This window comes from Pararge aegeria, chromosome 18 (genome assembly GCF_905163445.1).
Source record: "Pararge aegeria chromosome 18, ilParAegt1.1, whole genome shotgun sequence".
Lineage (NCBI taxonomy): Eukaryota > Metazoa > Arthropoda > Insecta > Lepidoptera > Nymphalidae > Pararge > Pararge aegeria.
The window spans coordinates 15,414,212-15,441,874 of record NC_053197.1 but is presented as its reverse complement, the minus strand read 5'-3'; the positions used below and the strand labels follow the sequence as shown (position 1 = coordinate 15,441,874).

The window sequence follows — 27,663 nt, the reverse complement described above, 5'->3', positions numbered from 1 at the left end:
ACCAAAAAAAAAAAGTTGCTGACTTGAAAAGGAAGGAAATGTTTATTGCATAATTAACTATTTTTTGTTATTGAATTAAAAGTTAAAACCGAATTTAAATAATTCATAATCAAAATCATGTCTATCAATAAATTAAAAATTAATCAATATAGAACTAATTATTGGATCGTATTTAAAGATTTACCAAATTAATTTGATAATAATGGTCAAACAGCAGAATGTGTAATAATAAACGGGGGTAAACTTCTCCTATTCCATGTTCCCGTGCTTTAGCAGGTGGACATGTTAATTATATCCCTTGGCTTGGGATATAATCGGGGGGTATAATTTTTGTCTCCAGCCTGTGCTAGCCCTACAGGTTTACTGCATTCCAGGGCTAACTTGTAGTTGTTTAAAAAAAACATGACATACTCGCGTCTCACAACTACTTGGCCGCCCAAGTTCACTGTAGGGCGGTCAATAAGTTTGAAGACTACTGTAGGTATAAGGTACGTAACTTTCTATTTTTGCATTATTTCGTGAGACCTTTGTTAGTTTTTGGATTTAAAAAGTTCTTCGGATTACCTCTCGTTCTAGGACCCCAAAGAAATCACTTCGAATTAGTGAAAAAGTTTCATAAACTTTAGAAGTATTATATTGGTAGCCAGCCGACCCGTATTGCAGCAACGTGGTGGGCGTAAGCTCTATATACCTATTTCAAGATGTAATACGATAATTAGATTGAATATTATAATACGATGATTAGCAAAAGTTACAAAACACATTAAAGTCGCTAATTTTATTTAAAGTACGTAGGTAAATATGTTAAATGAGATCGGTTCATAAAATTTAACTAAGTTAGCAGTTATGACTAAATCATTACCCACGTTAAATCATTAATCGATGAAAAGCTAATAGTTAACTATATAATAGATACTTTAAACAATGAATTTAACCCTATATTATTTAACTATCGATTGTGGTACGATGTTGTTCTGAAAGCACTTGGCCTTGATTATACATATTTACATAGGTACATAAACGTTTGCATTACGTAACTCAGTTAATACACATACATCGATTCCTATCGTGTACAGCAACTTTACTAACTTTAAACGCTGCTATACAATTATAATTACACAAATAACTAACCTAATTTTACAATTTTTGTACGTATTATCTCAAATAACCTAAAACAACGCGGCAAAAGTACGTAAAACGCACTGAAAAGCGTTGGTAAAGCGTTCAATCACGTTAGGATATAGAAAAGTTGTTTTTGAACAAAGAAGTGAGCCCGTGTCGAAAATAATATCTTAGTGAGGCCCAAGAGAACTCCGGGCGGATGTTATATAGCTAATAGCTACGTAGATAAAACCTTCCGCCGTCGCCAGCGCCCCGTGCGGCGGCTGAACGAAACGCACTTCATGCCGTGTACACCCGGCGAAATAAGTTTGCATTTCGAACATCGCGATATCGATATATTAATATATTTTTTGATTTTGAAATGCTGATAATTTCGATGAATTTCGTTGTTTTGTGATTTCTTGTGAAAGTAATTTGAAATGTACTAGAGATAAATACTCATTTAATAAATGCAAGTGTGTCTGTTTCTTTATTTGTTACCTGTGCACAAAACAACAGCTTTTGTTGAAATGCTGCTAATTTCGACAAATTTAGTTTGTATTGTAATATTTTGTAAAATTAATTCAAATATGTATGTCTTAAGTAACGTTTGGAATCAGTATTGAGGGTTAAAACTCATTTACGCGATTGTGTATGTTTGTTTCTTAGTTCACCACAAAAAAATTCGACGCATAGATAGCTTGGACTGGACATGGTATATTTTTGTCCCTGAAAAACCGTCTGCAAAAAACGATCTTGATGAAATTTTGAAGTGGAAATAGCTAACACCCTAGAGACAGACAAAGACTTAAAAATTTTTGAACTTGAGAAACAAACTAATCAAGATATTTAGAAAACAAAACAAATGTGATATAGACGAGGTTTACAGCTAGTTAATCATAATTAACTAGTCGCAATTTAGTCGGAGTTTAACTTCTCTTAAACAAAATTGTCCCATACAAACTTTTCAACAAACCACTGCGTCGCATCGCCCTTTAAGGTCGTACCCTGAATAGCATAAAATCTACTCAAGGAAGGCTTTTTAAATGAAAGGAAATCCGCGTATTTAAATTCAATATCAAACTGTTCAACTTTATAATTAGTTTAAAAAGATTAATAGTTATATTTATTAATAGTTGAATTGGTTTTACCAAAAAAAAAAAAAAGTTGCTGACTTGAAAAGGAAGGAAATGTTTATTGCATAATTAACATTTTTTTGTTATTGAATTAAAAGTTAAAATCTTCGATAAGTACCGAATTTAAATAATTCATAATCAAAATCATGTCTATCAATAAATTAAAAATTAATCAATATAGAACTAATTATTGGAGCGTATTTAAAGATTTACCAAATTTAATTTGATAATAATGGTCAAACAGCAGAATAAAAGTAAAAAGCAATTACTATTCAACAATTTTAATAATAATCATCTACATACAATTTCAATCTAAAAGCCTTGAGCATAAGCCCAATTACAAAGTGTGGTCACGAAATCACCTTTTACTTCAATAAATCTTCCCAGTTCATGTACTCTTGTTTCTACGTAGCGATTTTGTGTTTTTTTTAAATGCTCTTTAATTAAATCGTTTAGTAACCAAATATCACCGTCAATCTTTTTAATCATCGATATTTTTCGCATACCTCTATAAGATAAATCTAAATATATTGGCAACTGATGGTTTCTAGTTCTTGCAATAAAATATGGTAGATTTCTAGCCTCTTCTTTCGGTGGTATCCATCCTGAAGGGTATGCTGCTTTGGGTGTAACATTGGGAATAGTTTCGAATGGCATTAAACGTTCCACGTATGCCCATTCTGGAGGATTTTTCACAATTTCGAATTCATATTGTTCTTTGATGTTTTTGACAAACGGCGAATGTGCGTAGTTTGAGTAATTTTGCTTGCTTGAAACCTGAAACAAATAAAGAAAACAGTTAATATTGGCTTAGGAACTTTAAAACCTGAAATATAAAATTTTAGTTATATTTAAGTTTGTTGCAATTTGTTTATACATATAAAGAAAGAGTCTCGCAAAGTTTTATTGAAAAAGTTGATAAAGTCTAAACTCTGAAAATAAACAAATAATATTTTTATGCGAGCGAAAGCTTTTTGTGGGGGTGTACGCCCATAGTTCTGTCACATGTCGCATTCAAAGCAACATTACAACGCGGCGCGAGTAAAAATAATTGTACAATTACCGATATTGATGCTGTTGTAAGTTTTGCACCCAAATCAGAAGCGTTGTTCAGGATCCGTGCAGTTTTTCCGACGAAAAAACGTGCAAATGCTCTCTGTGAACGCCACACGGTCGCCATTTTGAATAGCGAATAGAGTGATTGCTTGCTACAAGAGCAATAAGAACTATATTATTCGTTTCGAAGGAAACATTATGGCGGACGCCTGCAGACATTTGGGCTTTTCAAAAATCGTTTTCTAAGTTTAATCGCGAGTTTTTATTGAACTTTTTCGCATATTATGGTGCATTGAGTGTTGAATTAACTTTTTATTGTGGTTTTTGGCAGTTCCGTGGGATAAATTGTGAGTATTTTGTGAGTACATAGCGGAGGTGCGCCACGGGTAGGGAAATGGTTTGGTGCTTTCTGTCTCTCGCTGTCGGTCGACGCATACGCAGGCGACAGCTGTAGGTGGCGTTGCAATCATACTCATACGAGGCCGATGTGTACACCACCAAAACATGATATTTTCATGACTTTTCCGGCTGATTTTTCTGTGCAACGGGCGACTTAAACGTAAATATTGTTTTATATTATCTAAGTTTAGACACCCTACTATTAGTTTAATCGTTTAATCGTTGACATTTTGTGATTTGAACATGTGAAATAAGTCCGCGAACTTGTCGATTCTCGGGCATCGCTTTTGTTTACCACGACTTTGGAGAGTTGATTTCTGACCGAATTATATTGAATTAAGTGTCAATTAACATTCAACGTCTTCAATAAGCATTCCTAGTATAAAAACAGTTGAAAATTATGGAATTCGAGTTTTTCATTACTATTAATTGTTGATTTGAATGTAATTATTGCAATATTAAGATTAATTTATAATGATTATTTTCTGTAAGTAATTAAAATGGTATTTTATTAATTTCAGGTCCTCATAACATGTCATAAAGACGAAAACAATACTCCTTGTTCATAAAGATACAGCAGTATAGAGACTTGGGAATTATACATTTCATAAGCCAACTTTGAAATAGTTTTACCACATAAAGGTTATAAGAAAGATAATAGTGAGCAAGGCTGTCAAGTCAGCCACAGGACCAATAACTATTGTTTGGTCGAATCTGATCTGTGTGATCACCTGACAAAATAACCAGCAACCTGATGTCCGGAAAACAGTATCGTCTTCCACCAAACATTCCATCATGAAAACTAAGCAGGCTAAAGAGGAGTTGGATAAGAGCCTAGATGAAGATACAGTAGCAGAGCCTAAGACCAGAGCCCGGAAGAAGGCCTCGGATTGCAACGAGGAGGAAAAGAAACCAGTCCAAGATGACCCCAAAACTTCCAAAGAGAGCAAGAAACCTGGCCCCAAACCTAAAGCAGTGGTCAAGAAGCGACCTCTAGGAATTAGAAAGACAAAAACCTTGAGGGGCAAGAAAGTCCCACCCTTAAAGAAAAATGTTATAAAGAAAACCATTACTAGGGCCAGGAAGACTGTTAAAGAGGCTTTTAATTCTCGTGATAAAGAAACCGTTCCTTTAATACCTGCAGCAGAAATAAAAAAGGAACCCCTTGAAGACCCGACACCTGGTTCCAGGTCCTCGAGTCCGAGAACCGCTGGCAGGCGTGTCAGGCTTAGCTCTGATATGGTGATGATGAAGTCAGTTCTGGGTGATTCTCCTACCACTTTAGTTCTTGGGCCACGGACCAGTCCTTACTCCATGCGTTCAGAACGAAGTAATAGCCCCTCTCTTTTCGATGGAAAGAACTTGAGGAGTGGAAAGCCTCGTAAAGTAAAGAGTAATCTCCTAAATGAGGTTGTTATGAAAGAACAGAAGAAGAGGCGGTTACTTTCAGATTCAAAAACTGCTGATGCTCCGGAGACTTCAGAGGATACAAAGAAGTTGAAAAGGGGACGCTCTAGCTCCAGAGATGGCAGTGAAATCTCTAAGTGCTCAGATATTACAGAATCAGATGTCAGCCTCAGCGAACCACTCAATGATAATGAAAATAAGGAGCTCAGCAAAAACTTAGATAAAACTAAGACTGACCTAGATTTAGATATTGAAAATAATGTACAGATCTCTCCTATTGGAAAAGTGCCTTCTCTTAGTGTTGACTCAAAATTAACTGAAACCAAACCTTATACAGAGCCTAGTTCTATGTTAAAAGAGAAAAACAAAAAAAAATTGAGCTTAAAAAGAAGTACTTCATTAGACTCAGACAACAATAACAGTAATAGGATTAAGTTAGAAAATATTAATGTATCAGACCTAGAAGACAAATATTTGCTGAAGACTGAAAACGATGCGCTTATAGAAGAACGTAGTAGTATATTGACCAGTATGTCCAAGACATTTAACTCAAAGGAGGTATCCAAAAATATTAGGAAAGCAAGGAGGGGAAAGAAGGCTGCCACCACATCCAGACCCATCGCTAACCAGGGAACCAAAAATGGTATCAACAGCACCATAACCAATGACTTAGTTGAAGATAAACATGAAACAGTTGACTCATTATCAAAAGAAATCAGTGATCTCATTAATGATTTAGACCAAAATATAGATCGCGATCAAGAAATGTCTAATGATACAAATGTTGATCAATTGCAAACCAAGTCAGCAAGGCAGTTCTATGGAATCTCAAAGCCTTTGGGTGACAATAATAGCATTATCGCACCAGACACACCAGTAAAAGATAAAGACACAATATCAGCAGTTGTTAACGAGTGTACACCGTCAAAAAATGACGATAGCGAAAATATCAGACTTCACTATGAAGATTCAGTTGAAAAATGTCCTGAAAATAGACCAGAGTTATACAAATGTAATCCCACTGTGGCAAGCATAGACAAACTTATGGATAGACTAAAAGAATTTGAGGAATTTGATAAGAGGAGACAGAGACAAGAGTCAGAATGTAAGACAATGGATAATAAATCTGTCATGGTGTCTGATGATGTTGTTTTAATACCAAAATCGGGAGCCGAATACAAACATTTAAAAGACTTGCAACCAGTAAGATCTCCAGAGAGAGTGATTGAAAAAGAGAATGTTTTGAGTTGCTTTGAAAATAACTCTGCAATATCAATAGTCAAGAGGGATCAAGTGAGGCGTTCGATAGACATAGATCTTCCGAATTCTGTCACCTTAATTAAAAGAAATAGTGTAAGTGCTAGAAAAGAATCTACAAGCTCAAACCATTCCAAAGATTCTGATGCTATCAGTATATTTGAGAAGTCATTGGGCAAGGATGTAACTTTGACTGAAATAAGGAAATCAGTAGAAAAGTCTGCGCCCGCGCAACAAATCGATCTTCATCAATTCGCGACCCTACATCCAAATAACGCGAGTCCGGCTTTCAGCGTTATAGATACGAGTCAAATATCGATTACTTCAAGGACTATCGAGAGTAAAATAAATAGTAATGAAGTAAAAATTACAAAAAGAAAATCAAGTGGGTCGCTCTCGCGCAAATCTTCCGAATCAGGTGTAGATGTTGAAGAAAAGTCTACATTAGGAGACAAAATGATGTCGCCACCGCACCAAATAAAATCACCACCACATCAAATGAAATCTCCAACACACCAAATAAAATCACAAGCAATTTCTATTACGCCTACGCCTGTTGCGATTAAATCGCCTGAATCTACACATCCAATAGAAGCAGATCCAGTGACGCCGCCTTTAGAAGAAGTTAAAACTGTTCCTAATGATATACCCCTGACCTCTGAGGTCCCAAAAATTGATAGCATAACAGATTCTACGAAAATTGAACCTGCAGTAATTGAACAAACAAAAATTGAACCTAAGAAAAAAGAATCCACTAAAATAGAACCTACAAAAATGGAAACTGCAAAAATAGAGCCTGCAAAAATAGAACCTACAAAAATAGAACCTACAAAGATGGAACCTCCAAAAAAGGAACAAAAAATAGAACTTACACAAATAGAACCGGCAAAAATAGTACCGCCAATAATAGAACCCCCAACAATAGAAATTCCAGCATCTGAACCTGAGAAAATTGAAAGTACTAAAATTGCGCCCAAGAATATTGAACCTGAGCCAACCATAAAAACTGATCAATCAATAGTTGAAGAAGTTACGAACGTAACTAAAGAAGTACCTGAAAAGACAATTGAACCAGAGCTTAAACTAGACAAAATAGAACAACCAATGGAAACTGAAACAGAATTGGTTGACTATAAAATTGAGGAAGTTAATATAACTAACGATATCAAAGAAGTTAAAGATGCAAATGAAATTAAAGAGTCAAAAGGAATTAAACATACAAAAGAAATAAAGGAGGTTGAAGATAAAAAAGAGAAAGAGGATATAAGACCAAAGGGTCCGAAAGTTAAATCGGCGCGCAATTCCACTGAGAACCAACCTGGACCCAGCAACGTATTACTGGAGACTCCAGAAAGTCAAAAACGGAAGGAAAACGTTCTAAGGACATTAGGTTTGCTTACCCACAAAGCTGCCAATGAAGCGAAAATAGAAAAAATGAAGGAAAAGGAGCGTATATACGGCCCCAACTACAGCGGGGGTATGGGTAAACCCAAAGCAGGGAAATCAGACTACACTGGTACTCTGAAAACGGTCATTAAGCTAAGCCGCGGCGCTGGAGACAGAGATAAGAAGAAGTTCAGGAGTTCTTTGAAGATGACCTTCCAGAAGACCAAGAGTAGATCGGGAAAGCCGCCGCAAGAGTTTGGGGAAGCTGGCAGCGAAGACGACGCGTATTACACCATTGAAAGACGAGAGGTACGTGTCTTCTCCCACTCTTATTACCATCTGCCGTCCATAGGGTTTGGTTTAGCTAGGTTTCTTTTTTTTCCAGTACAAGTTAGCTCTTGACTGCAATTTCACCTGATCGTAAGTGATGATGCAGTCTCTAAGATTTAAACTAGAAGTATTGCATCACCATCATCATATAAATCCATTATGGGCCCACGGGGGTTAATAGCCGTAGTCAGAACCTGCTTTCTGAGTCCAAGGCCGTGGGTTCGATTACCACAACTGGAAAATGTTTGTGTCTGGGTGTTTATCTGTATATTATAAGTATTTATGTATATTATTCATAAAAATATTTATCAGTCAGTACCCATAACACAAGCTACGCTTACTTTGGGGCTAGATGGCGATGTGCGTACTATCGTAGTATATTTACTTATTCATTCAGCAGGCGTTTGGCGACATTCACTGGCATGATTGTCGCCAAACGCTTGCCTATCATTAATTTAAAAAAAAAACTTGTATTAAACAAAATGGTGACGGAATGTTGTTTAATTCCAGGGTGGAGCTCCAGCGATTCCCGACGGTGGGCACAGAAAGTCTCATTACAGTAATCGTCTTAACAACCATGGTGTGTGGCCTCTCACTCACGCACGACTCACAGGCAGGAACGAAACTAAACGTTACTATGATGTCTCACAGTGCCGTCTTCGGAAAACTTTGAATTTCATAGTCTGTACCCTTAGTAAAGAATTTGAAAGCTCCTATTCGAAGGTCGGTATCGACTATCGACCGGCGCAACGCTGGGCGGTGTAAATGTATGTTGGAGGTCCCGGGTTCGATTCCCGGCAGAGGCAAATTGGAATATATTTCTGAATTTTCTCTGATAAAGTCGTGCCGTGCCGCTAAGCGTTTTAGTATTCCGGTACAATGTTGACTACCATATTTCTTAATAGTTTAGCCCGCTACCATGTTAGGCGGCATCATCACTTACCACCAGGTGATATTGCGGTCAAGGGCTCACTTGTAGTGGAATAAAAAAACCTTAGATGTCTCATGCTCAGTTACCGGCAATGAGTTTATAATTCCACCAATACTATAGACCCGAGTACCCTTTTAGACACCTTGCAAACATTTGCATCAAGGTTAACGTCAAATGGACCTTAAGATTCTTATTTTAAAGCTTAAATTAGTCCATGCATTTAAAACCAGCGCTGATTTTAGATGTAAAGACTGATTCGAAATTTAAAAAATCCAAGCAAATCTGTTTAAAAAATATCTGTACAGAATATACATCTGTAAAACAAGATACTTTAGGTCCATTTTGCATTATACCTATCGAAAATAGCGTCTTAACAAAGTTTTATAGATATATAAACTATGTACTAGGGGTACAGATGATTTAAGAGGGTACCTTACGAAAATCTGTAAATATACAACATGTAAAGAAAACCGAAATAATACTTCAGATACTTTAGAGGTACATTATTAACTGTATCCGAGACTTATCTGTGAAACAAAAACGCCTATATTTTTTACCATTGCCATATATTTTACTGAAAGAAATCCGATACAGCCCAAATGCAAAAGTATAATCAAGTGACTCCTGTCACTTATTAGGTACGCGTCGCGTAGTGTAGGACTATGCACGTGTCGGTCTTTTATCTTCAATAAGTAAACACAACGTTTGGAATTAGTTTGTAGGGAAAAATAAATATACTTTTGATTTAATATTTTTACAGGGTGATTCCTTATTAAATAAACTTTAGCGCCCTTCAACAGGATTTCGTAATTCCGTTACACGTTGTATAAACCACAGTGAGATTTCATAGTAATTTTTGAATACAGGTTTCTGGACCGTATTTCCATCACGAGAGAGCAAACATTTTCAATTTATCACAAAGTTACAGATTATGACTTGACAGACCGATTTAAAAGCCTATTTCAAACCGATTTTACCTATTACCTATGGATGCAATCCATAACAAAAACAATAAGAGTAATGTGGTATTATAATTTTTCGGATTGAATGTATAAAGTTTCGTTTCTGCCTGTGGTTCAAAATATCGTATTTATCAGAGCTTAGCTTATTTTTAGTTTAGATATTTTTACACCGAAAAGTGGTTAAAGTTATTTCGATATTTTAAATATTTATCTCTGATAAAAACTGATAAGCCAATAACACTACTCAACTAATATAACTAAGTTCGAAATATCATTTTAAGATAATATTCCTACCATATTTTTTGTTGCTAAAAATTGAAGAAATGACTTTGAATTCAAAGCTTTATGTAGATATTTTTGTGCAGCGCTCAGATCTTGAGAGGTTCTGAGAGTTGGATTAAAAATAAAAGTTCTAAAATTATTATAATAATTATCAAAATCCGAATCTTTTTATACTTTAAAAAAACCGATATTGCAATCAACGCAAAACTGTTTTTACTCTAATTTAACTCTTCGCACATTCGATGCGTTGATACTTAATTTTGAACCAAATGAAAATTATTTATTCTTTCTATTAAATTTTCTCGATTTATTATTTTACCTAAATTTTATGTATTAATAGTGTATTCAAATCTTGTCAGTTTTCTTTAAAACAAAATCACAAATAATTTGTGTTGCTTTAATTTAAAAAAACATTCTCAAAGTTAAATATATGTTTTACTTTTCCTTATAAAAAAAAGGGGAAATAAAAGAAGTATCAAAATTCTCAGAATTTAATAAAACTAGAGTTATTTAACCTGCTTATTGTTCCCACAAATAACATTGTGATATTAGTTTAATTATAGAGTCGTTAACAATCTAACTAGCACCATAACGTTTATTTTTAAAACACTTACGAATTTCAGAAACGACGGGATTTGAATCACACGAAATCCAGAGTGCGGTTTCGAATCCCGACTGTTTTAAAATTTAAGAAAGTTTATACAAAAAACAGTACAAACAGTTTTGATGCATACATTTCATCTGCATACCCTGTACATACCCTCGATGCACGCCACTGATTATCGGTTATATTAACATCTAAATCATTTGGTGAAAGCAAACACAAAATTCAATAACACTAATTAACACATTTTTCTAAGACAGTTAAAGACTATACGAATATTATACGCTAGGAAAAAGGTTAGTAAAAGCTGGATATGTACTGCATGATATTTTAAAAATTACCAAATAGAAAAAAAAAAATCAAATGCCCGCGTTTTAGCGTATAGGCAACCAGTAATTTTCCTATATAAATAATAATTCCTGGCTTGGTTTGACCCAAATTTAGAAGTGGTTTCTGAGTTGAGTGAAGCCGGCTCGGTTCCGGGAATCTGTCCAGTAAAAACCAATGTGTCTGTCCTCCGTAAAAACAATAATAGTGACAGAATATAATCATGTCGAGTTCGGACGTACATACAAGTTTGTGGGCTTTACAATTACTAAAAGTGGAATTACTTCGGAAAATTCCTTTGTCACGTAGGCCTATCACTATTATGAAGCGTTCATACATATATGTTTACATAATTGTAAGGGGATGGTGATAACTTAGTTCGCAAACTTAAACCCAATGCTACGTTCCAAGCGCCCTGGTCTAGGAAGAGCCCACAACAAACTTAGCTGGGTATTTTTTTGTTATCACCATCTCACAGTAAATTAATATAAAGCTATGAAGTTAGAGCAATTCACACCCAAGCTTATTCATCGTTTAAATAAACATTTAAATAGGATTTTTCATATAAACTTTGAACTTATTGAGAGAGATCTCAAAGATTTAATTAGGTAATTCATTACATTATAATATACGGTGGCCCTTGAATGAACTAGCAAATTTTATGTAGCCAAGTAAACTGCATTTATATTTAAACACTGGACAGATCACCATCAGTAAAATTTACAAACGGACACTTGTTCTGCTAGACTTTGAAAAGAAATGCATTTCTTATATTATTGATCGAAGTGCATACCCATTCAAAGATTCCTTCATCTAACGTCAGAAGTTAATAATTAATCTTATCCAAAACTTTCAGATGTCAGATTAGGTTCGGTACATTGCTGGCGGCTGATTGGCGCAGTGGGCAGCGTTGCTTTCTGAGTCCAAGGCCGTGGGTTAGATTCCCACAGCTGGAAAATGTTTGTGTAATGAACATGAATATTTTTCGGTGTCTGGGTGTTTATCTGTATATTATAAGGATTTTTGTTATTATTCGTAAAAATATTCATCAGTCATCTTAGTACCTATAACACAAGCTACGTTTACTTTGGGGCTAGATGGCGATGTGTGTCTAGGGACTCATCCCTATAGACAATGAGAGCAATAAATAAATATACTACGATTACTAAATTTAATAGTAAGTTAATTTTAAATGACATTGTGAGATGGTGATAACAAAAAAAACACCCGGCTAAGTTTGTTGCGGGCTTCTTCTTAGACCAGGACGCGTTTGGAACCCTCGTAGCTTTAGTTTTAAGTTTACGAATGTGGTTATCGCCATCATCTCACTACCGTGTAATTCTTCTGTACGCATCAAATGTACCACCTATGGGTCTACTTGATTAAAGATATTTTTTACTTTGACTTTTGACTTTGAATAATGCTTTCCTCTTCGTACTCATACGAAGAGTATAGCATTATTAAATAAAGGATAGCAATCTGTCATCTGAAGATTTTGGATAAGTCTGATTATCAATTACGGGCATTAGAATTGCAGGGCCTCAAGTTATAAATAGGCTTAAATACTCTGGTTTGAGTTATACCGTTCTTTTCAACAGAGGCTGAAGCAGTTCCCGAACCTGAGCCCAAAGAGATCTTGAACCTGGTGATCCCGGAGAAGGCGTCTTCATTCAGTATTCACCCCGGGAGGCTGTGCATGGACCAGTGTTTCTACTGCGGAGGCAAATTCGGGCTCTTCGACACACCCTGCCATATCGCTCAGATGAAGAGCGGGGAAAGACAGCGGAAGGTTCTAGACAGTAAGTTGCACTCATAAACCTCACTTACTTGCGCAAAGTTTTTTTTTTTTTTATCTTCTTACATTTTGATTAATATTTTTTAATGTATTTAGATTTCTTGATAAGTATCCATTGAACATTGGTAAATTTTAAGTTTTGGAGGTGGGCGTGATCACTGTGACGCAGTTTCATACTTTTACAGTGATCATCGTTTCATTTATTAGCGGTTAAGTTATGTTACTGTTCACATAATAAATAAATAAAAAAGTATGAGATCACAAACATCGCTAGAGTATATTGTTTTTGCGTATCAAAACGTTATAACCTATAATTGATTATTGTAATGGCACTAGACAGAATTTGTAATTCTAACACATAATTTTTTTTTTATGAATGTAGTTACAATTAATTGCTGGTGTGTCTTATGAATAAATAAATAAATAACCTTACTATCTAGTTGAATTATATTATCGCTCAGCCAATGTTGTAATATTTTATCTGCACAATCTGCTGTAATAGTCTTTTTTTCTTTTTTTTATTCCACTACAAGTTAGCCCTTGAATGCAATCTCACTTGCTGGTAAGTGATGATACAGTCTAAGATGGTAGCGGGCTTACCTGTTAGAAGTACGGCAGTTTATGTTAAACCCATACCCCTAATCGGTTACAAAGCGTACCGGAACGCTAAGTCGCTTGGCGGCTCGTCAATGTCGGTAGTCTGGTAACTAGCCACGGCCGAAGCCCCACACCAGTTAAAGAAGTGTGTGTGCCATCTCACCAGAAAATTTATTAAAAACTATATTTTAATTTGTAGATGATGAAAAATCGACAACACCAGCTCCTACCAGTCAAAGATGTATGTGCCATAACGCCAAAAAATGTATTTTCTGGCGAGATGGCACGTACATCTTTTCTCACCAAAAACTTTTATTTTTATTTGTAGATGAAGAGAAACTAACAATAGACAGCTGCCTGTGCGACGCGTGCTACCGGCACGTGGACCGGCGTGCCAACTGCCCTTCATATCGCAAGCGGCCCGTCGCCAAACCGCCCGATGTGCCGCTTATTCAGATGAGCGAACCCGTCCAGCCGATCGTGCCGTGAGTATTAGCAAAACTGATAATAAACCGCTGCGTCAGCGATGCGAGCTATCCAAAGTGGACCTGCGTAATAACCTAATAAATAAATAAAATGCCTTATGTCGCAAGCGGCACAACACTCAACGTGCCACTGGCTAAGGCGAGCGAACTACCATAAGCGCTTTAATATTTTTTGTTAATACTCGCCAGCGAATACTGACGAGATGGCACGGTCAATCATATCTGCGTGCGCTGAGTAAACGGTTAAAGTTTTGATAAAATCATGTATAAGAAAGTTGTACCCCTTTATATGTACAAAAAAAAAAGTATCTATCAGCATATCTATCTATCTTTTAAGATTGACTTATACGTGGTCCAAGTCGCCAGGGCCCGCTCATATAATCAAATGGATAATCTGACATTTATATTAGATTCAAGTTGTCATTAATTAATTAAGTAATTCCTTCCTTTCATCCATGCTTTTCCATGACGGCCGATTGGCGCAATGGGCAGCGACCCTGCTCTGAGTCTAAGCTGCGTCCAAGGCCGTAGGTTCGATTCTGACAGCTGGAAAATGTTTGTGCCATGACATGAATGTTTTTCAGTGTCTGGGAGTTTATCTGTATTTTATAAGTATTTATGTATATTAGAGTCGAAATTTCTATAAAACTGATTGTAATAAAATTCATTCATTCAGTCTGTGTTATATATTTCAATAAATCACGTGTAATGTTGGTCCAGTGACGCCGAGACGGTGATCAGCCCCCCGCTAGAAGAGGAAAGTGAGGAGGAAACTCCAGCAGCCACCGCTGGCAGGCTGGCCACGTGCCACACAAGCGGCTGTGCGACCCTCGCCGACCACTCCATACGCAGGAAGTGGCTCATCAAGATGAGGTCCAATGTTAATAAGATTGTGAGTATTCCTTTGGTAGTTTTTGGCTCCATTTTTGGGCATGGCAATCTCTGGCATCTCTTCGAAACAGGCGGGATATTCTTGATCTGTGTTTTTTACATAAAATATTACAAAATAAAATTAAATGTAACAAACTTCTCAATCATATATCTCTGACTGTCCCCCGCCGGTACACCAGAAGTTGCAAATCCCCAAAGATTTTTCATATACCATTTACTAAATCCCATCTCGTGTTTGTGTGTAATTACCCCATTAAATTCAACGAGTTATCTAGAAAGATACCTGGCATCGACATCTTCCATGACTCACCCACAGCTTTTAGAAAAAAACACTATCCGTGAGTTAAATTTATATTAAATATACTTAGTAGTTATGAAGTATATTGTACCTTTATTTGACCTATACCACAATTAAATCTTCTTACTCACATCCTGGGGTAGCTGGAAGAGATCTCTTATAGATATAAGCTTTCCTTTGTACACTTCATGTATCTTATGTTCACAATCACAATTTATGGTACATAAATAATAAATAAATAAATAAATAAATAAATAAATAAATAAATTTTGTGTAAATTTTTTTGCAAATTAAGTTTACATGACGCTTTGTCAATGCTATGTGCACTTGTCATTGACGTGCATATCAGTCCATGTTTTTGTGTGTGTGCTTTGTTTAAAAAATGTGTTATATGTATGTTGTTAGTGCTCTTAAATAAATAAATAAAATGAAATAAAATGGGACCCTATTACCTCAGCAGAGCGTGTCCACCTGCTAAATAACGGAAACATGGAATTGGACACATATATTATTTCGATATTATTTCCACTTGTGCGCCGGTGCTCTGAGAGTTGATGAAGCTGCTGGATATAGAGAATTTTTTGATAATTGTCCTCTGCCCATGCAAATGCTGTCCATTTGTCCACGGGCTTTATATCCTGAGACAGGAGACAATTATCTCCCCGGGGAAAGGATAAAAAATTACCTTCTCCCACAGCTGTATCAACTCTCAGAGCACTGACGCACAAGTGGAAATAATATCCAAATAATATATGTGTAATAATAAACGGCATAAACAACGGTAATTTGGTAGGAGCTCGACTTCACTTTCGGGGAGCCGAGTTCGAATCCCAGCACGCACCTCTAACTTTTCAAGTAATGTGCGTTTAAAGTAATTAAATTATCATTCGCTTCAACGGTGAAGGAAAACATCGTGAGGAAACTTGCATGCCTGAGAGTTCTACATAATGCTCCCAAAGGTGTGTTAAAAATCTGGCTAAGTTTGTTGTGGGCTCTCCTTAGACCAGGGCCCGTTTGGAACCCTCCTAGCTTTAGTCACCTTTATATCATTCATTAATTCATTCATCCAAAGGTAATCCATTGGTTGCCTCGAAGAGATCGCCATGTAGCGATAAGGCCGCGTACTTATATACTTTTTGTTAAATTTTTATTTATAACTTTACTACTTGTTGTATATGTTTATGTGGTGTACAGTAAAAGTGTATTCATTCATTCATTAAATAATATATTTAAATATTTAATAGTTTTAAATTACATTGTGAGACATTTATAACAATAAGAACAGCCGGCTAAGTTTTTTGTAGGCATGTTCTTAGACCGTTTGGAAACCTTGTAGCTCTAGTTTAGCATTTATCGCTATCATCTCACTAGCAATGTTAAAAACATGCCGCAGCTAGTTGAAAAATATAAATGAGCTCACGCGATTTGTATCAGCAGCGAGTTGATGTTAAGTTTTGTTTGTAGCTGAAGCTGGAGTGCGACTACCCGGGCCTGCACACGATCCCTCTGTGCGCGGAGCACTATCGCTCTCTGACACCCCTCATGGCGTGTGTTCTATGCCGGTGTCGGCTCACGAAACACCATAATCTACACTTCATCCATCATGTGAGTAACTAGCCTTATATAACTGGGGTCAACACAGGTCTTCAAGGGTCACACATAATCAAGCCGTCAAGCGCTCACTGTCGCCTCTGTTAGCACAATAACCTACACTTCATACACTATGTGAGGAAATATCTTTATATTATCCATATCTGTAGCAACTGGGGTCAACAGGGGTTTTCAAGGGTCGCACACCATGTACTAATTTGAATTATAGATTTATGGTTTTACAATCCCGCTATGAGTAGAGTTAGTAGTTTTTACAGTTTAGATCATTGACACAGCTGATAGCTGCTCATATATGTATAATAATATAGTATTTTTAAGACAACATATCAGTCTATGTATACAAGAAATGGTCATAAATTAGTGTCATCTACATATTACCTTTGGTACAGAAGTAATTTATGGGATTGAGTAAACGCTTGATGAAATTGATGAATTTCTCAATGTTGGTTGCTTGGAAGCATCTGGCTCCGCTTTAATCTCTCACAAGATAGAAAAATGTATGTCCAAATGAAAAATGTAAAATGTAAACAGTTGATGTTGCAAAAGAGCAACTGCTGAGTTTCTGGCCGGCTTCTTCTCGATAGAATCTGCCTTCCGAACCTCGGGTAGAGTCACTACAAACAGACAGAATTGACATTTCAAAAGTGAATTAAATTAATTTTGAATTTTGTTCTTTATTCATTACGGCTTTATGTCGCCGATATCTATATCTGCAGCAATTTGTGCCAACAGACTTTCAATCAACGCTTTAAATACAACAATAATATTTTAAACTGTGCAACATTCCCAATAGCAACAGGAGTTTAAGACGGATTTCTCAGTCTTATCCACCATTCTAACGACACGTGATTAACTAATTGTCCAAGTCTACTCTATAACTACGGTAAACCCTCAACAACGTGACAAATCACAAAATCTGACGCCGCTGTCTATGCAGACTCTTCAAGCACCATAAGTTACACTTCACTATGTGATTAACTAACCTCTTGATACGAGGGTCAACATGAGTTTTCAAGGCACTTTCATCATGTGCGTAACCAGCTTTATGATTTCCAAAAGCTACACTTAGACATTAATTATTCTGATTTTCTGAACACATTTTTTCAGGGTTACACTGATCTCAATCCACTGCTGAAAGAGGCTGGCATACCAGTCGAGTTCCACGAGAGGCCAGTCTTATGTAAGGTGTGCCGTTACTTCTGCACGCTTCTACAGCGTCCTGGGCATAAGGACAAGCATGCACGGGCATACACGCGCAAGTAAGTAACTAGGTTATTTTAGCGAATGGAGAATTCATTACATCCTAATTAAACTGCAGCTCAAAGACCTCCTCTAATAGGTAGACAGGATAATAAATATCTTGCCTTTTGAAATACGCTGATAGGCCATTTTTAGATTTTCATTTTCTCTATCAATAAATTTTGAAACATCTGTGAAATATCCCTTAAGTAAATATTATTATTTACAAAGCTAATTCTTTGCAGACTTCTCCAAATCTACAATATAGAAATCCCACCTGAACTAAACCAAGACGCTGACGATAGTAAAGACCTAGAAGACTGTAATACTAGCGCTAATAAACAAAAGAAAAAGGCACGGACGAAATCCAAACAGAGAAAGTCAACAGAACCTGAAAAACAGGAATCATATAGTGAATCATCGGAAAGAACTACAGAAAGTTCGCCAGAAAAAGAAAAACCAAGAGAAGACGTGTTTGAGGAACCTAAACCTCCACAATCCTTGGAAGAAGATATAGAAAGTCTTATATCGTCTAATAAAATACCAGTTCCAGGAGCGAAACCTTCAGAAACCAATCCACCAAGTGATGCCTCGGAAACAGAGACGGTACCAGACATGGTAACAGATCTCGATTCCTCACTAGTTCCCATCGACAAACAGACTGAACTAAGATATCTACTTCAGAAACAAAACAACCCAGCACAATTCCAACATAACACTAATTTAACTCAAAAACAGAAAAACATTCTCAAAATGCATAATCTCGGAATTCAAAAACCTGGCCAACTGCAAAGAATCAGTGATAAAAATTCGAAACGCGTTCAAAAACTTGGACATATTTTCGTACACAAAGACAAACCACCTAAAAAGGATGTCCAGGATATTGAAATGTTTGATACAGAAAAAGCAAAAGAGATGAGTGTTTTCAAAAATATAACTCTAAACGACGAATGTACCATAGAAACTATACCAAATAAAAGACCAGCTGATATAAACTTACTTAAAAACAAATGGCAAATGTCCGAAAGTTTTACCCAAGTCAAGAGAAATCTCAGCGAACTTTCAAAGAAAACTACAGGTGAAAAAGAACCAAAGAAACATTCTGAGGCGAAATATTCCAACCCAGTTAAAAGATTAGAAACCAATCCTTCAATATCGGTTCGAGAATTATTCCCTGGAGAGGAAGAAATGAATTTACAGTGTAACATAGAGTTCAATAATATCAAAGGCGTAACTCCTGAAGGTTGGGAGAAATGCAACACCATGATTCAGTACGATGTTGAAACTAAGAAATTGTGGAATGAACTTCAAAGGCCGTATGGAAATCAATCTAGCTTCTTAAGACACTTGATTTTACTAGAAAAATACTTTAGAAATGGCGATCTGGTGTTATCCCACAACGCGTCACCACACGCTGCAAATTATAGCACGTCGGTACAAAGCAGGTTACGAGCGTACGATAATGTGCCTTCGGAACCTAGAAGAGAATCGGTCAGTTTAATAGAATTCCGTAAAAAACCGTCGTTGAACGGTAAAAGTTTGCTCAAATCCAATCAGAATTCTGAAGAAAAAGACCATAAAAAATTCATGCCTCCACCACTGCCTAAGCCTAAGCCTAAAAGCGATAAGAAAAACAAGCCATTACCACCCGAACTAATAGCTATTAATACCCCTAATGCTCAAGGCCGGAAAGCTATTCAAAATGTCTTACACAATATACAACAATTAGTAAAAGGAGTTTCTGCATCAGACCCAACTGAAGTTGCAGCGGCACCCTTACCTCCACCAACGTTTGAGCCTCCGAGAGAAAAGAAAGAAATGCCCGGACTAATTAAAGATAAAAAAGAAAAGTCCGAGTCAGTTAAAGAAAAGAAAGAACACAAAGCGGACACGCCGAAAAAGCAAAAAGCTAATAATAAGGGATGGAGACCCACGCTCATGCCTATTACACCTGTAAGTTGCTTTTCTTCTCTTTTCCGGTATTTAACCAACCACTTTTTAGATTCTAATCCCATTTCTGATAGTGCTAATTTATAAATGTTTAGAACCTCTTGTGTGAGTTTCAAGTTTACGTGTACGTCCTATGCTTAAGCATAAAAGGTTTAATGTATACAGTTCCTTAGTAGCTATCATCTGTAAACTGGAAAGCAAAATTCAAAAATTCAAAAAATGGTAAATTCATTTATTTCAAGTAGGTCCAGTTTATAAGCACTTTTAAAACGTCAAGTCAGTCTGTTTGTAATGACTCTACTACCGGAAGAGCCGGCTAGAAACTGCTTGTGCCGTAACCGTGCTTTTTTCTACATCATTTTACAGTTAAAATCTATTAAATTTTCTATCTTGTGAGAGATAAGACCGGAGCCTGCTTCCAAGCAGCCTTGTCGTTAAGAAATGCATCAATCTTATAGTAACCTCGATTTATTAAATGTGTTTCAAACAAATTTTTTAAACTTATGCATTGGCAGGTCAAAAATTACCTTGGGAATCATAATTACAAAAGAATATGTAAAAACACATTTATTACAGGGAGGTTTCTATACAATTGATGAATTTCTTAATGACAAGGTTGCTTGGAAGCATCCGCCTCCGCTTTCATCTCTCACAAGATAGAAAAATAATGTTAAAATATAAAATTTAAATTGTTGATGTTGGAAAAGAGCAACTGCTGAGTTTCTTGCCTTCTTCGTCTCGGTAGAATCTGCCTTCCGAACCGGTGGTAGTGTCACTACAAACAGACAGACTTGAAGTTTCAAAAGTGCTTATATTAGGCCTAATTGAAATAAATGAATTTTGAATTTGAATTTCGTAAACGATATGTGCAAGAAGAATTGTTTTTAATGGTTTTTAAAATGCTGTATAATAATTGTTACTTAATTTCTAATTTTGATAGTCAACGAACGTACTTATTTCTCAAAATAACTTTCACTTTTTTTCTTCAGGAAAACCTAGCAAGAGTCGCCCGAGAAACGCCCAAAGTAGCTGTTGACGGTCACAGCTTACCTAGCTTAGTTCAAGTACTATCCGCGGGGACCAGATATCATATAACCTTTGAAGACTACAATAGAATGTGCCTCATACGTCGAGAAAGGCAAAAGAGGCTACAAGAAAAAGAAGCGAAAACTAGAATGCCCTCTAGCGACGAAACAATAGTAACTGAACTACAACCATCTACTTTACTTGGCAACGGAGGTACAGTGTTACAAAATATCACCTCAGACAGAGAAGGTGACAAAAAGAACATGCCAGAATTACAAATAGGGGCAAACGCTGCAACAATACTCAAAAATGTTGGGTTAAAGAATATAACAATAGCTCCTATACCATCTAAAACTGCAACTGTAACCTCGCAGACGTTCACACCCTCAGTGTCCTCGCCACTATTGGTAACAACACCAATGAAAATACCACAATTAGGTCCATCTGTGTCTATAACAAGTGAAACTATATTAACGCCGAGTATATGTATGACGCCAAGTCAAATGATACTACCAAAAATACCTAAATCGTTGACAGTGATACCACAGACTGTGTCAAATCAGATGATTATACCTTTTGCAAGTAGTGCAAGTCAAATTGTTGCATCAACAAGTCAAATTGTTGCAACATCTGTGAGTCAATCTTTTACAGATCAGAGACCATAACGAAACCTGATATTCGTGGTTGTATAGCGACCGCAACTCGCGACTACTGTAGACTGATTTAGAAAGTAGAATGATCCCTTTAGAAGAAAATCCCTAGGAAATTCTGTGACTGAGTGAAGTGATTTCATTGACTAAAAGAAAAAGATAGATGTAGTAATGAAAAAACCCTCAAATGAAGCTAAATAAAACTGCATTTAGGTCATCTTCAGGGTTTGGTGAACAGAATAAGGAATTTCTGAGCTCCCTTCACCAGACACAAGTATCACTGAGATGTGATAGGCTTGTTAAATTAGCCTATATTTGACTGTTGTGTGTCATCTTTTTCTTTTAATCTGAGCTAGTATGATGGAAAAATAGGGAAAAAACAGTGTTTTGTTAAAAAATTGTTGTATAAAGTGTCGGAACTAATAAAGAGGTTTGACCAGTCGCGAGTGACTCCTAAATTATTAACAAAAAAAATAGCCTATTTTCGTACGTAGTGTTTAAACTGTAAATGCCTCAAAAAAGTGTTTTTTTTTTGTGTCCGAGGCACAGCAATATGTAAGTGAGAACACCAGAAAGCCTTAAAAGTGTATATATTAGTGTAAGAAAGTTGGATTTTCGAGCTGTGAATAATGATGGCGTAAAATTATGTTAAATATTATAATTAATTATTATTACTAACTATTATTAGGCTGTCTGCACATTGGCAACTATTGCATGAGCAACCAGTCCTGTATTGACTTTACTGAAGTCACTGTAGTTTGCTGTAAACAAACTTTATAAAGTTCCTCAAGCAATTAATGTTTACTCACAGACACATACAGTTAAGAAAAGAAGGATTATAGTTGCTTGTGGAAACCATAGACACATGTGAGATCTATGGTATAGCTTTAACAGCTGAACTTAAATCACAGACAGTACAAATTTAGTTTGTACCAATAGCCACTCAACAAATAGGAATACTATTGAAAGTCAATTATGTGATGATTAATGTAATATTGTACAACACTCTAGAGAGATGTAGACATCACAATTCTATGTACGCTTGAGTTCCAAATGGTTTTGCAACAGTGAGCTTCTCAAATGACCGAATGAAAGCTTATTTGACGAACAATTATTACGAAATTGGTTGGTTGCTAAAGCAATTCAAGTAGCACAAGCAACTTTAGCTTTAGCAATAGTATCCAATGTGCGATTGGCTTTAAATCACTAGTATAGTGTAGGAGTTAAAAAGGAGTATTTGTGCAAATGATATGCAGGCTGACTCTTCATCGCTTTATTTATTGAATTACATTTAAGTATTTATGCTCATCAAATACATAAAAAAGCTATTAAATTTCAAATACACTTTGTAATACTGATTTTTTTTATTCAAACCACCTTTTTTTATTATTTAAAAATTTCTCCAAGATCTTATATCTGTAAAATGTACTTTGACTATATTGACGTGATTGGATACTCAAAATCTACTGTTTAGTCTATTTTTCTGGCTGGTCTTATTTAAACATTAAAAAAAAAAAAAATAGAGCACACGACTGTCCAGAGGTAAAAGTGCATTTTATTTTTAAAAATATGACAAAAAGAACTACTATTATTATTTATATTATTAGAACATTCAAAATTTTCTAGTCAGGTAAAAAGAAAACATGCATTTATAATTTATTTATCACAAAGCAAACCTCATATCACTTGCATGAAGGGTAGACAATTAATTTAAACGTACATATTACAAGGTGCTTGAGTGCTTATATTTTATTTAGTTTTGTAGTTAAATTGTAGAATAATAATTATTATTAAAATTATTTTTCTTTAAGACTAAAATCAAGAAATCTTGAGAATTGGGGATAGTATATACTAGCGTCGGGAGAGTTGTCTCTACCCATTATTACGTCTATCTCAATAGCAAAAATAAGATTAACGCGTAGAGATAATTATATCGTGGTGTATATGCTAGCCCTGCTAGTGTCAAAGCGGAAAGTGCGTAAATGCAGCATATAAAAAAGATTTATCGTCAGTATCTTCTTCAGCATGTTAAAAGGTCAAACCATCCAACTGCGTCCTTAGAGCCGCTATGGCCCTCGCTTTGATGTCCACCTACTCCTGTAATTCTCACTATCATAGCAGAAGAGGAATTTGGACTTTGACCCACCACGCTTGACCATTGTATAAATATATATAAACAAAAAAAAACTGTCACAAAAAATTGGTTCTGTAATTGTGGCGTAATGGTGTAACAGCCTGTTTGTAATATGTCGACTGAAAGGCTCATCGTTTTGAATGGGATATAGAGCCCACCAAACCTAACCTAACCCAACATGCTGCTCGAATGCTAAATAAAATATAAACGCTACAATTGCACTCAAGAAAAAAATGTATAAACTATGTGGTAATTATAGTATGAAAATCACTGAAGCATATTTTTCCATTGTAATATTAGTGTTTCATAGAAACTAATTCAGATGTTATATAGTCGTAGAGCCAGTGTCATAAATTGGTAGTTTTGTAAAAGTATGAAAGTACAACTGTAAAGCCTTTTGACTTTTATGAAACGTGTCCCCCAATTTATTTCTTGGCCTCTTGAACTATCTCGGATAGTTGTAGTACTAAACCTACCAAAAAATCGGACAATAGACAATATCTCAAAAAATGCATCATTATAGTTAAAAAAAGTTTGTGAGAAATGTGTGATACTCTGATGATAAAAAATTCAAATAGACTCATTAATTCCTAAGAAATAGTCTCTAAGAGCTGGTGGTAAATTTACCTTAGTATGGAAATCAAGATGTGCCAATCAGATTTCGCAATTTGTTTGAAGTAAATACTTTAAATATTACCACTGCCTCTTGGACTAAAAGTTTTAATCAAAACCGCTTAAAACTGTATAGGAACAAAAAAATATTAATAATACTGATATAGCGACCAATTTAATGTGCGATATATTCCATAAGTGTATTTTCCAAAAAAATATAAGTTTTATTACAAATAACTGTACTTATAAATATGTGACGAATACATAAAAAAATATCCATAGCATTGATATAGAAAAATGACAAACTTTCAACTTTACGAAGAATGAAGTTCTGTTACTGGTTACAAGCATAAGTAACTAGATTAGTAAATTATTAAAATTTTAAAAAAAAACTTCATTTAAGTCTAAAAAGAGATATGTATTGTGCGACCGACACTGCCACTAATATTTCGAGCCGCAACATTACTAAATTCACTAAATTGCTTAAATCTTAAGTTTTTTATATCAATGTCTACGAATTTCTAAATAACAAGTGATTCAGTGCCTGGTGGTCCTTGAGATAGTACGATTGTATGTCACGGTGCACTTTTGTAAATAAAACACACACACTAAGAGCTGGTGATATATTTGTTAAAGTGTTTATACGGGTCTATTTTTTATATATAACAAGTATCCGTGCAAATTAGATAAAAACAACCAACTCATCCATTTCGGCTTACGCTGTATTGTTAGCTAAGTGTCGATATCATCATAGTTGACGATGTATAAGCACCGAGAACAAAACGTTCACCAGAGCTTAGACTATGAATTAATCCAATTTTATATTTGGTAATTAAAGCTCATGGTTGAGATTTGTAAGTTAAACATATATCTATTGTTGACAATTACTAGTATTTTATTTTTGGTCAAATATCCTAGGATACGGTCCATTGTTGACATTTAGAATGTACAGTTAAATAGTGTGTTAAGGCGATGCTTCTCGATTCGAAATAGTGCCCTTTAAAAATAAGATTCCAATTTTAAATTTGGTATTTTTGTCACACAACTAAAGTAAAGAAACTTTATTTGCGTTAGAGAATAATATTATCTGTTTGTAAATCTCCTTGCGTTGGCCTTTGTTAAGTGTCCAAATATTCATAAAATTCTTATAGCACGCTTACTTGATGAACTTATTAATATGTAATGAAGTAAAATTGTAATAATTCATTATTTGATATACAAATGTCTCCTCAATATATATTACAAAGTGGGGCAAGTGTTATAAACTTATATTTCTACAAAACGTGCGAAGTTATATTTGATAAATCTGTAAACTTGAGTTTTGTTTTTTAATTATCTGGTATATTACGTTTAATATGACAGAGCCTTAGACAAAAGACCCAAATTAAGTTGGAATTTTACATATAAATACCGATTATGAGCAGGGAACTGTAAATAGAAAAACAAAATTAGTTAAACAAGAGAATTGTAGTAACTATTTTTATATATTTAGAATGAAAATGTAAATATGTAAATGTATGCGTTTTTTTTTGTAACCTGACTGGTGTTATTTAATAAGCGGACTTCGATAGAAAGTCTTTATTATGATCATTTATAAAAAATATATTAAAGCTAAAAACAGTTAAATAGTTTTGTTGTACACTAATCTTAACTAAATTGACAGGTGTCAAAATAGTGCTATCTTTTACCACAGGGAACATTTATACCTGTCGATTTCGTAACGAGATTTGTGTAAAGTTTAGTTAGTATCAGTAAGCAATCCTCTGGCTTGAGTTGGCTGTCAATTTGTATAGATTTATATAATCATGCCAGTCTATACATAATGTTGACATAACTCAGTAAGTCGACAATTTTAATGTAAAGATATACACTCTGTATTGTGTGATAAAAAGCAATCATATATTTTTAGGTGCGGGCTTGTTAATCTCTTTAAGTATATAATATTATGTTAATTTAATTATTGAAAAAGTTAAATCGTATTAAGTAAATAGTGACTTAACATCGAACATTTTTGTTGCTCCGCCCCCTGACACGTCCTGACCAATTAATCTGACCATAATGATGCACAAACATGTGTGACATTTATTATGGTGACACAGTAAAGAATTAGTATTTCAAGTCAACTTATTGGCCAGAAGCTGACATAAGTTAAATAATTACTATTTTCTTAACACGTAATACTAAATCATAAAATTTAATCATAGCGAATATGATGATTAAGTATGACCACAAACTGTTATTAACGGTTATTAGACATCGAGAAGACTTCGCCTTAATATGCAAAAATTGTTATATAAATAATATTTTAACGCCACCACCCAAGTGGCTTCGCTGTATGGAGTCGTATTCGTCATCGTACGCTGCATGGAAGCTGCATGAAAGCGTACAGCAAGCGTAAAATGACGAATCATTTTCGTGGCGACGCTGCGTGTATGGTGACTTAGTGTTTTGGAAGTTTCGAGAATTGTTTTTTTTAATTCCCGTGTCTCGCAAACGACGAACAAACTCATAAGGCCTCATTGCCCGGATGTTTTAGTTTCTTCCAAAGATAGTGTGTTATATAGTTTACATTATTTTAGTTTTTGCGCCCGGCACCCGATGTCTACGTGCCCGAGGTATGACTTTGTCTAATAAACATATCCTGTCCTGAACTTTGTTTTTCTTTCCATTACGGCTGCCCGAAGGTAATTTTTCGTTAATATACTGACCCAAATCTGTCTAAAATCGATTACAATTTCCGTTTAAAGTGCCGAAAAACGCTTTCGTTCAATTGATTTTAGCATTTTACAGGTAATATCTTTATGTTGTAGATAGTCACTAAAAACAGTTTGCTTCTATTAGGCCTAATTGAAATAAATGAATTTTGAATTTTATGCATTGAATTTTGCGCTACTGTCAGTACTATCAGAAGTGTCCATAGATGTTACAACACATACGCATCTTATTAACGGCCCATTGATAGGCACGGGCTTTGTCTCTAATAGGGCGGTTTTAGAGCATATACCCACCATGCTGCTCCAATGCGGGTTGGTGGACTTTAACGATTAATACCACAAGTAAGTTGTAATAAAAGGTACCGACGGCTTTTACGTTCTCTCCGAGGCACGGGGGTGGACTCCGCCAATTTCCAGGTTCAATATAACTGCCTAATCCCCCGCTATCATCTTAAGACTGCATTTAAGTTAGAATCAGGTGAC

The 27,663-nt window shown here is 35.4% G+C and overlaps 2 protein-coding genes across 5 annotated transcripts; one reads left to right on the top strand and one right to left on the bottom strand.

The window, feature by feature from the left end:
* Positions 1-2,502: 2,502 nt before the first annotated feature.
* Positions 2,503-3,525, bottom strand: LOC120631551 (probable 39S ribosomal protein L49, mitochondrial). The gene is made up of 2 exons (XM_039901182.1): positions 3,301-3,525; positions 2,503-3,014 (listed from the first exon to the last, which is right to left on the bottom strand). The coding sequence occupies exons 1-2, from the start codon at positions 3,415-3,417 to the stop codon at positions 2,550-2,552; spliced, it is 582 nt and encodes a 193-aa protein (XP_039757116.1). The 5' UTR covers positions 3,418-3,525; the 3' UTR covers positions 2,503-2,549.
* LOC120631549 lies at positions 3,505-27,117 on the top strand. Of its 4 annotated transcripts, none has more exons than XM_039901181.1 (10): positions 3,505-3,640; positions 4,214-8,051; positions 8,583-8,607; positions 12,777-12,977; positions 13,899-14,055; positions 14,776-14,947; positions 16,709-16,849; positions 17,963-18,114; positions 18,340-20,047; positions 21,034-27,117. In XM_039901181.1, the coding sequence occupies exons 2-10, from the start codon at positions 4,488-4,490 to the stop codon at positions 21,733-21,735; spliced, it is 6,822 nt and encodes a 2,273-aa protein (XP_039757115.1). In that variant the 5' UTR covers positions 3,505-3,640; positions 4,214-4,487; the 3' UTR covers positions 21,736-27,117. The 4 variants fall into 4 exon arrangements, with proteins under 4 accessions (XP_039757115.1, XP_039757114.1, XP_039757112.1 ...); XM_039901180.1 differs by having other exon boundaries at positions 8,583-8,631; XM_039901178.1 differs by having other exon boundaries at positions 8,583-8,652.
* The last annotated feature ends 546 nt before the right edge of the window (positions 27,118-27,663 follow it).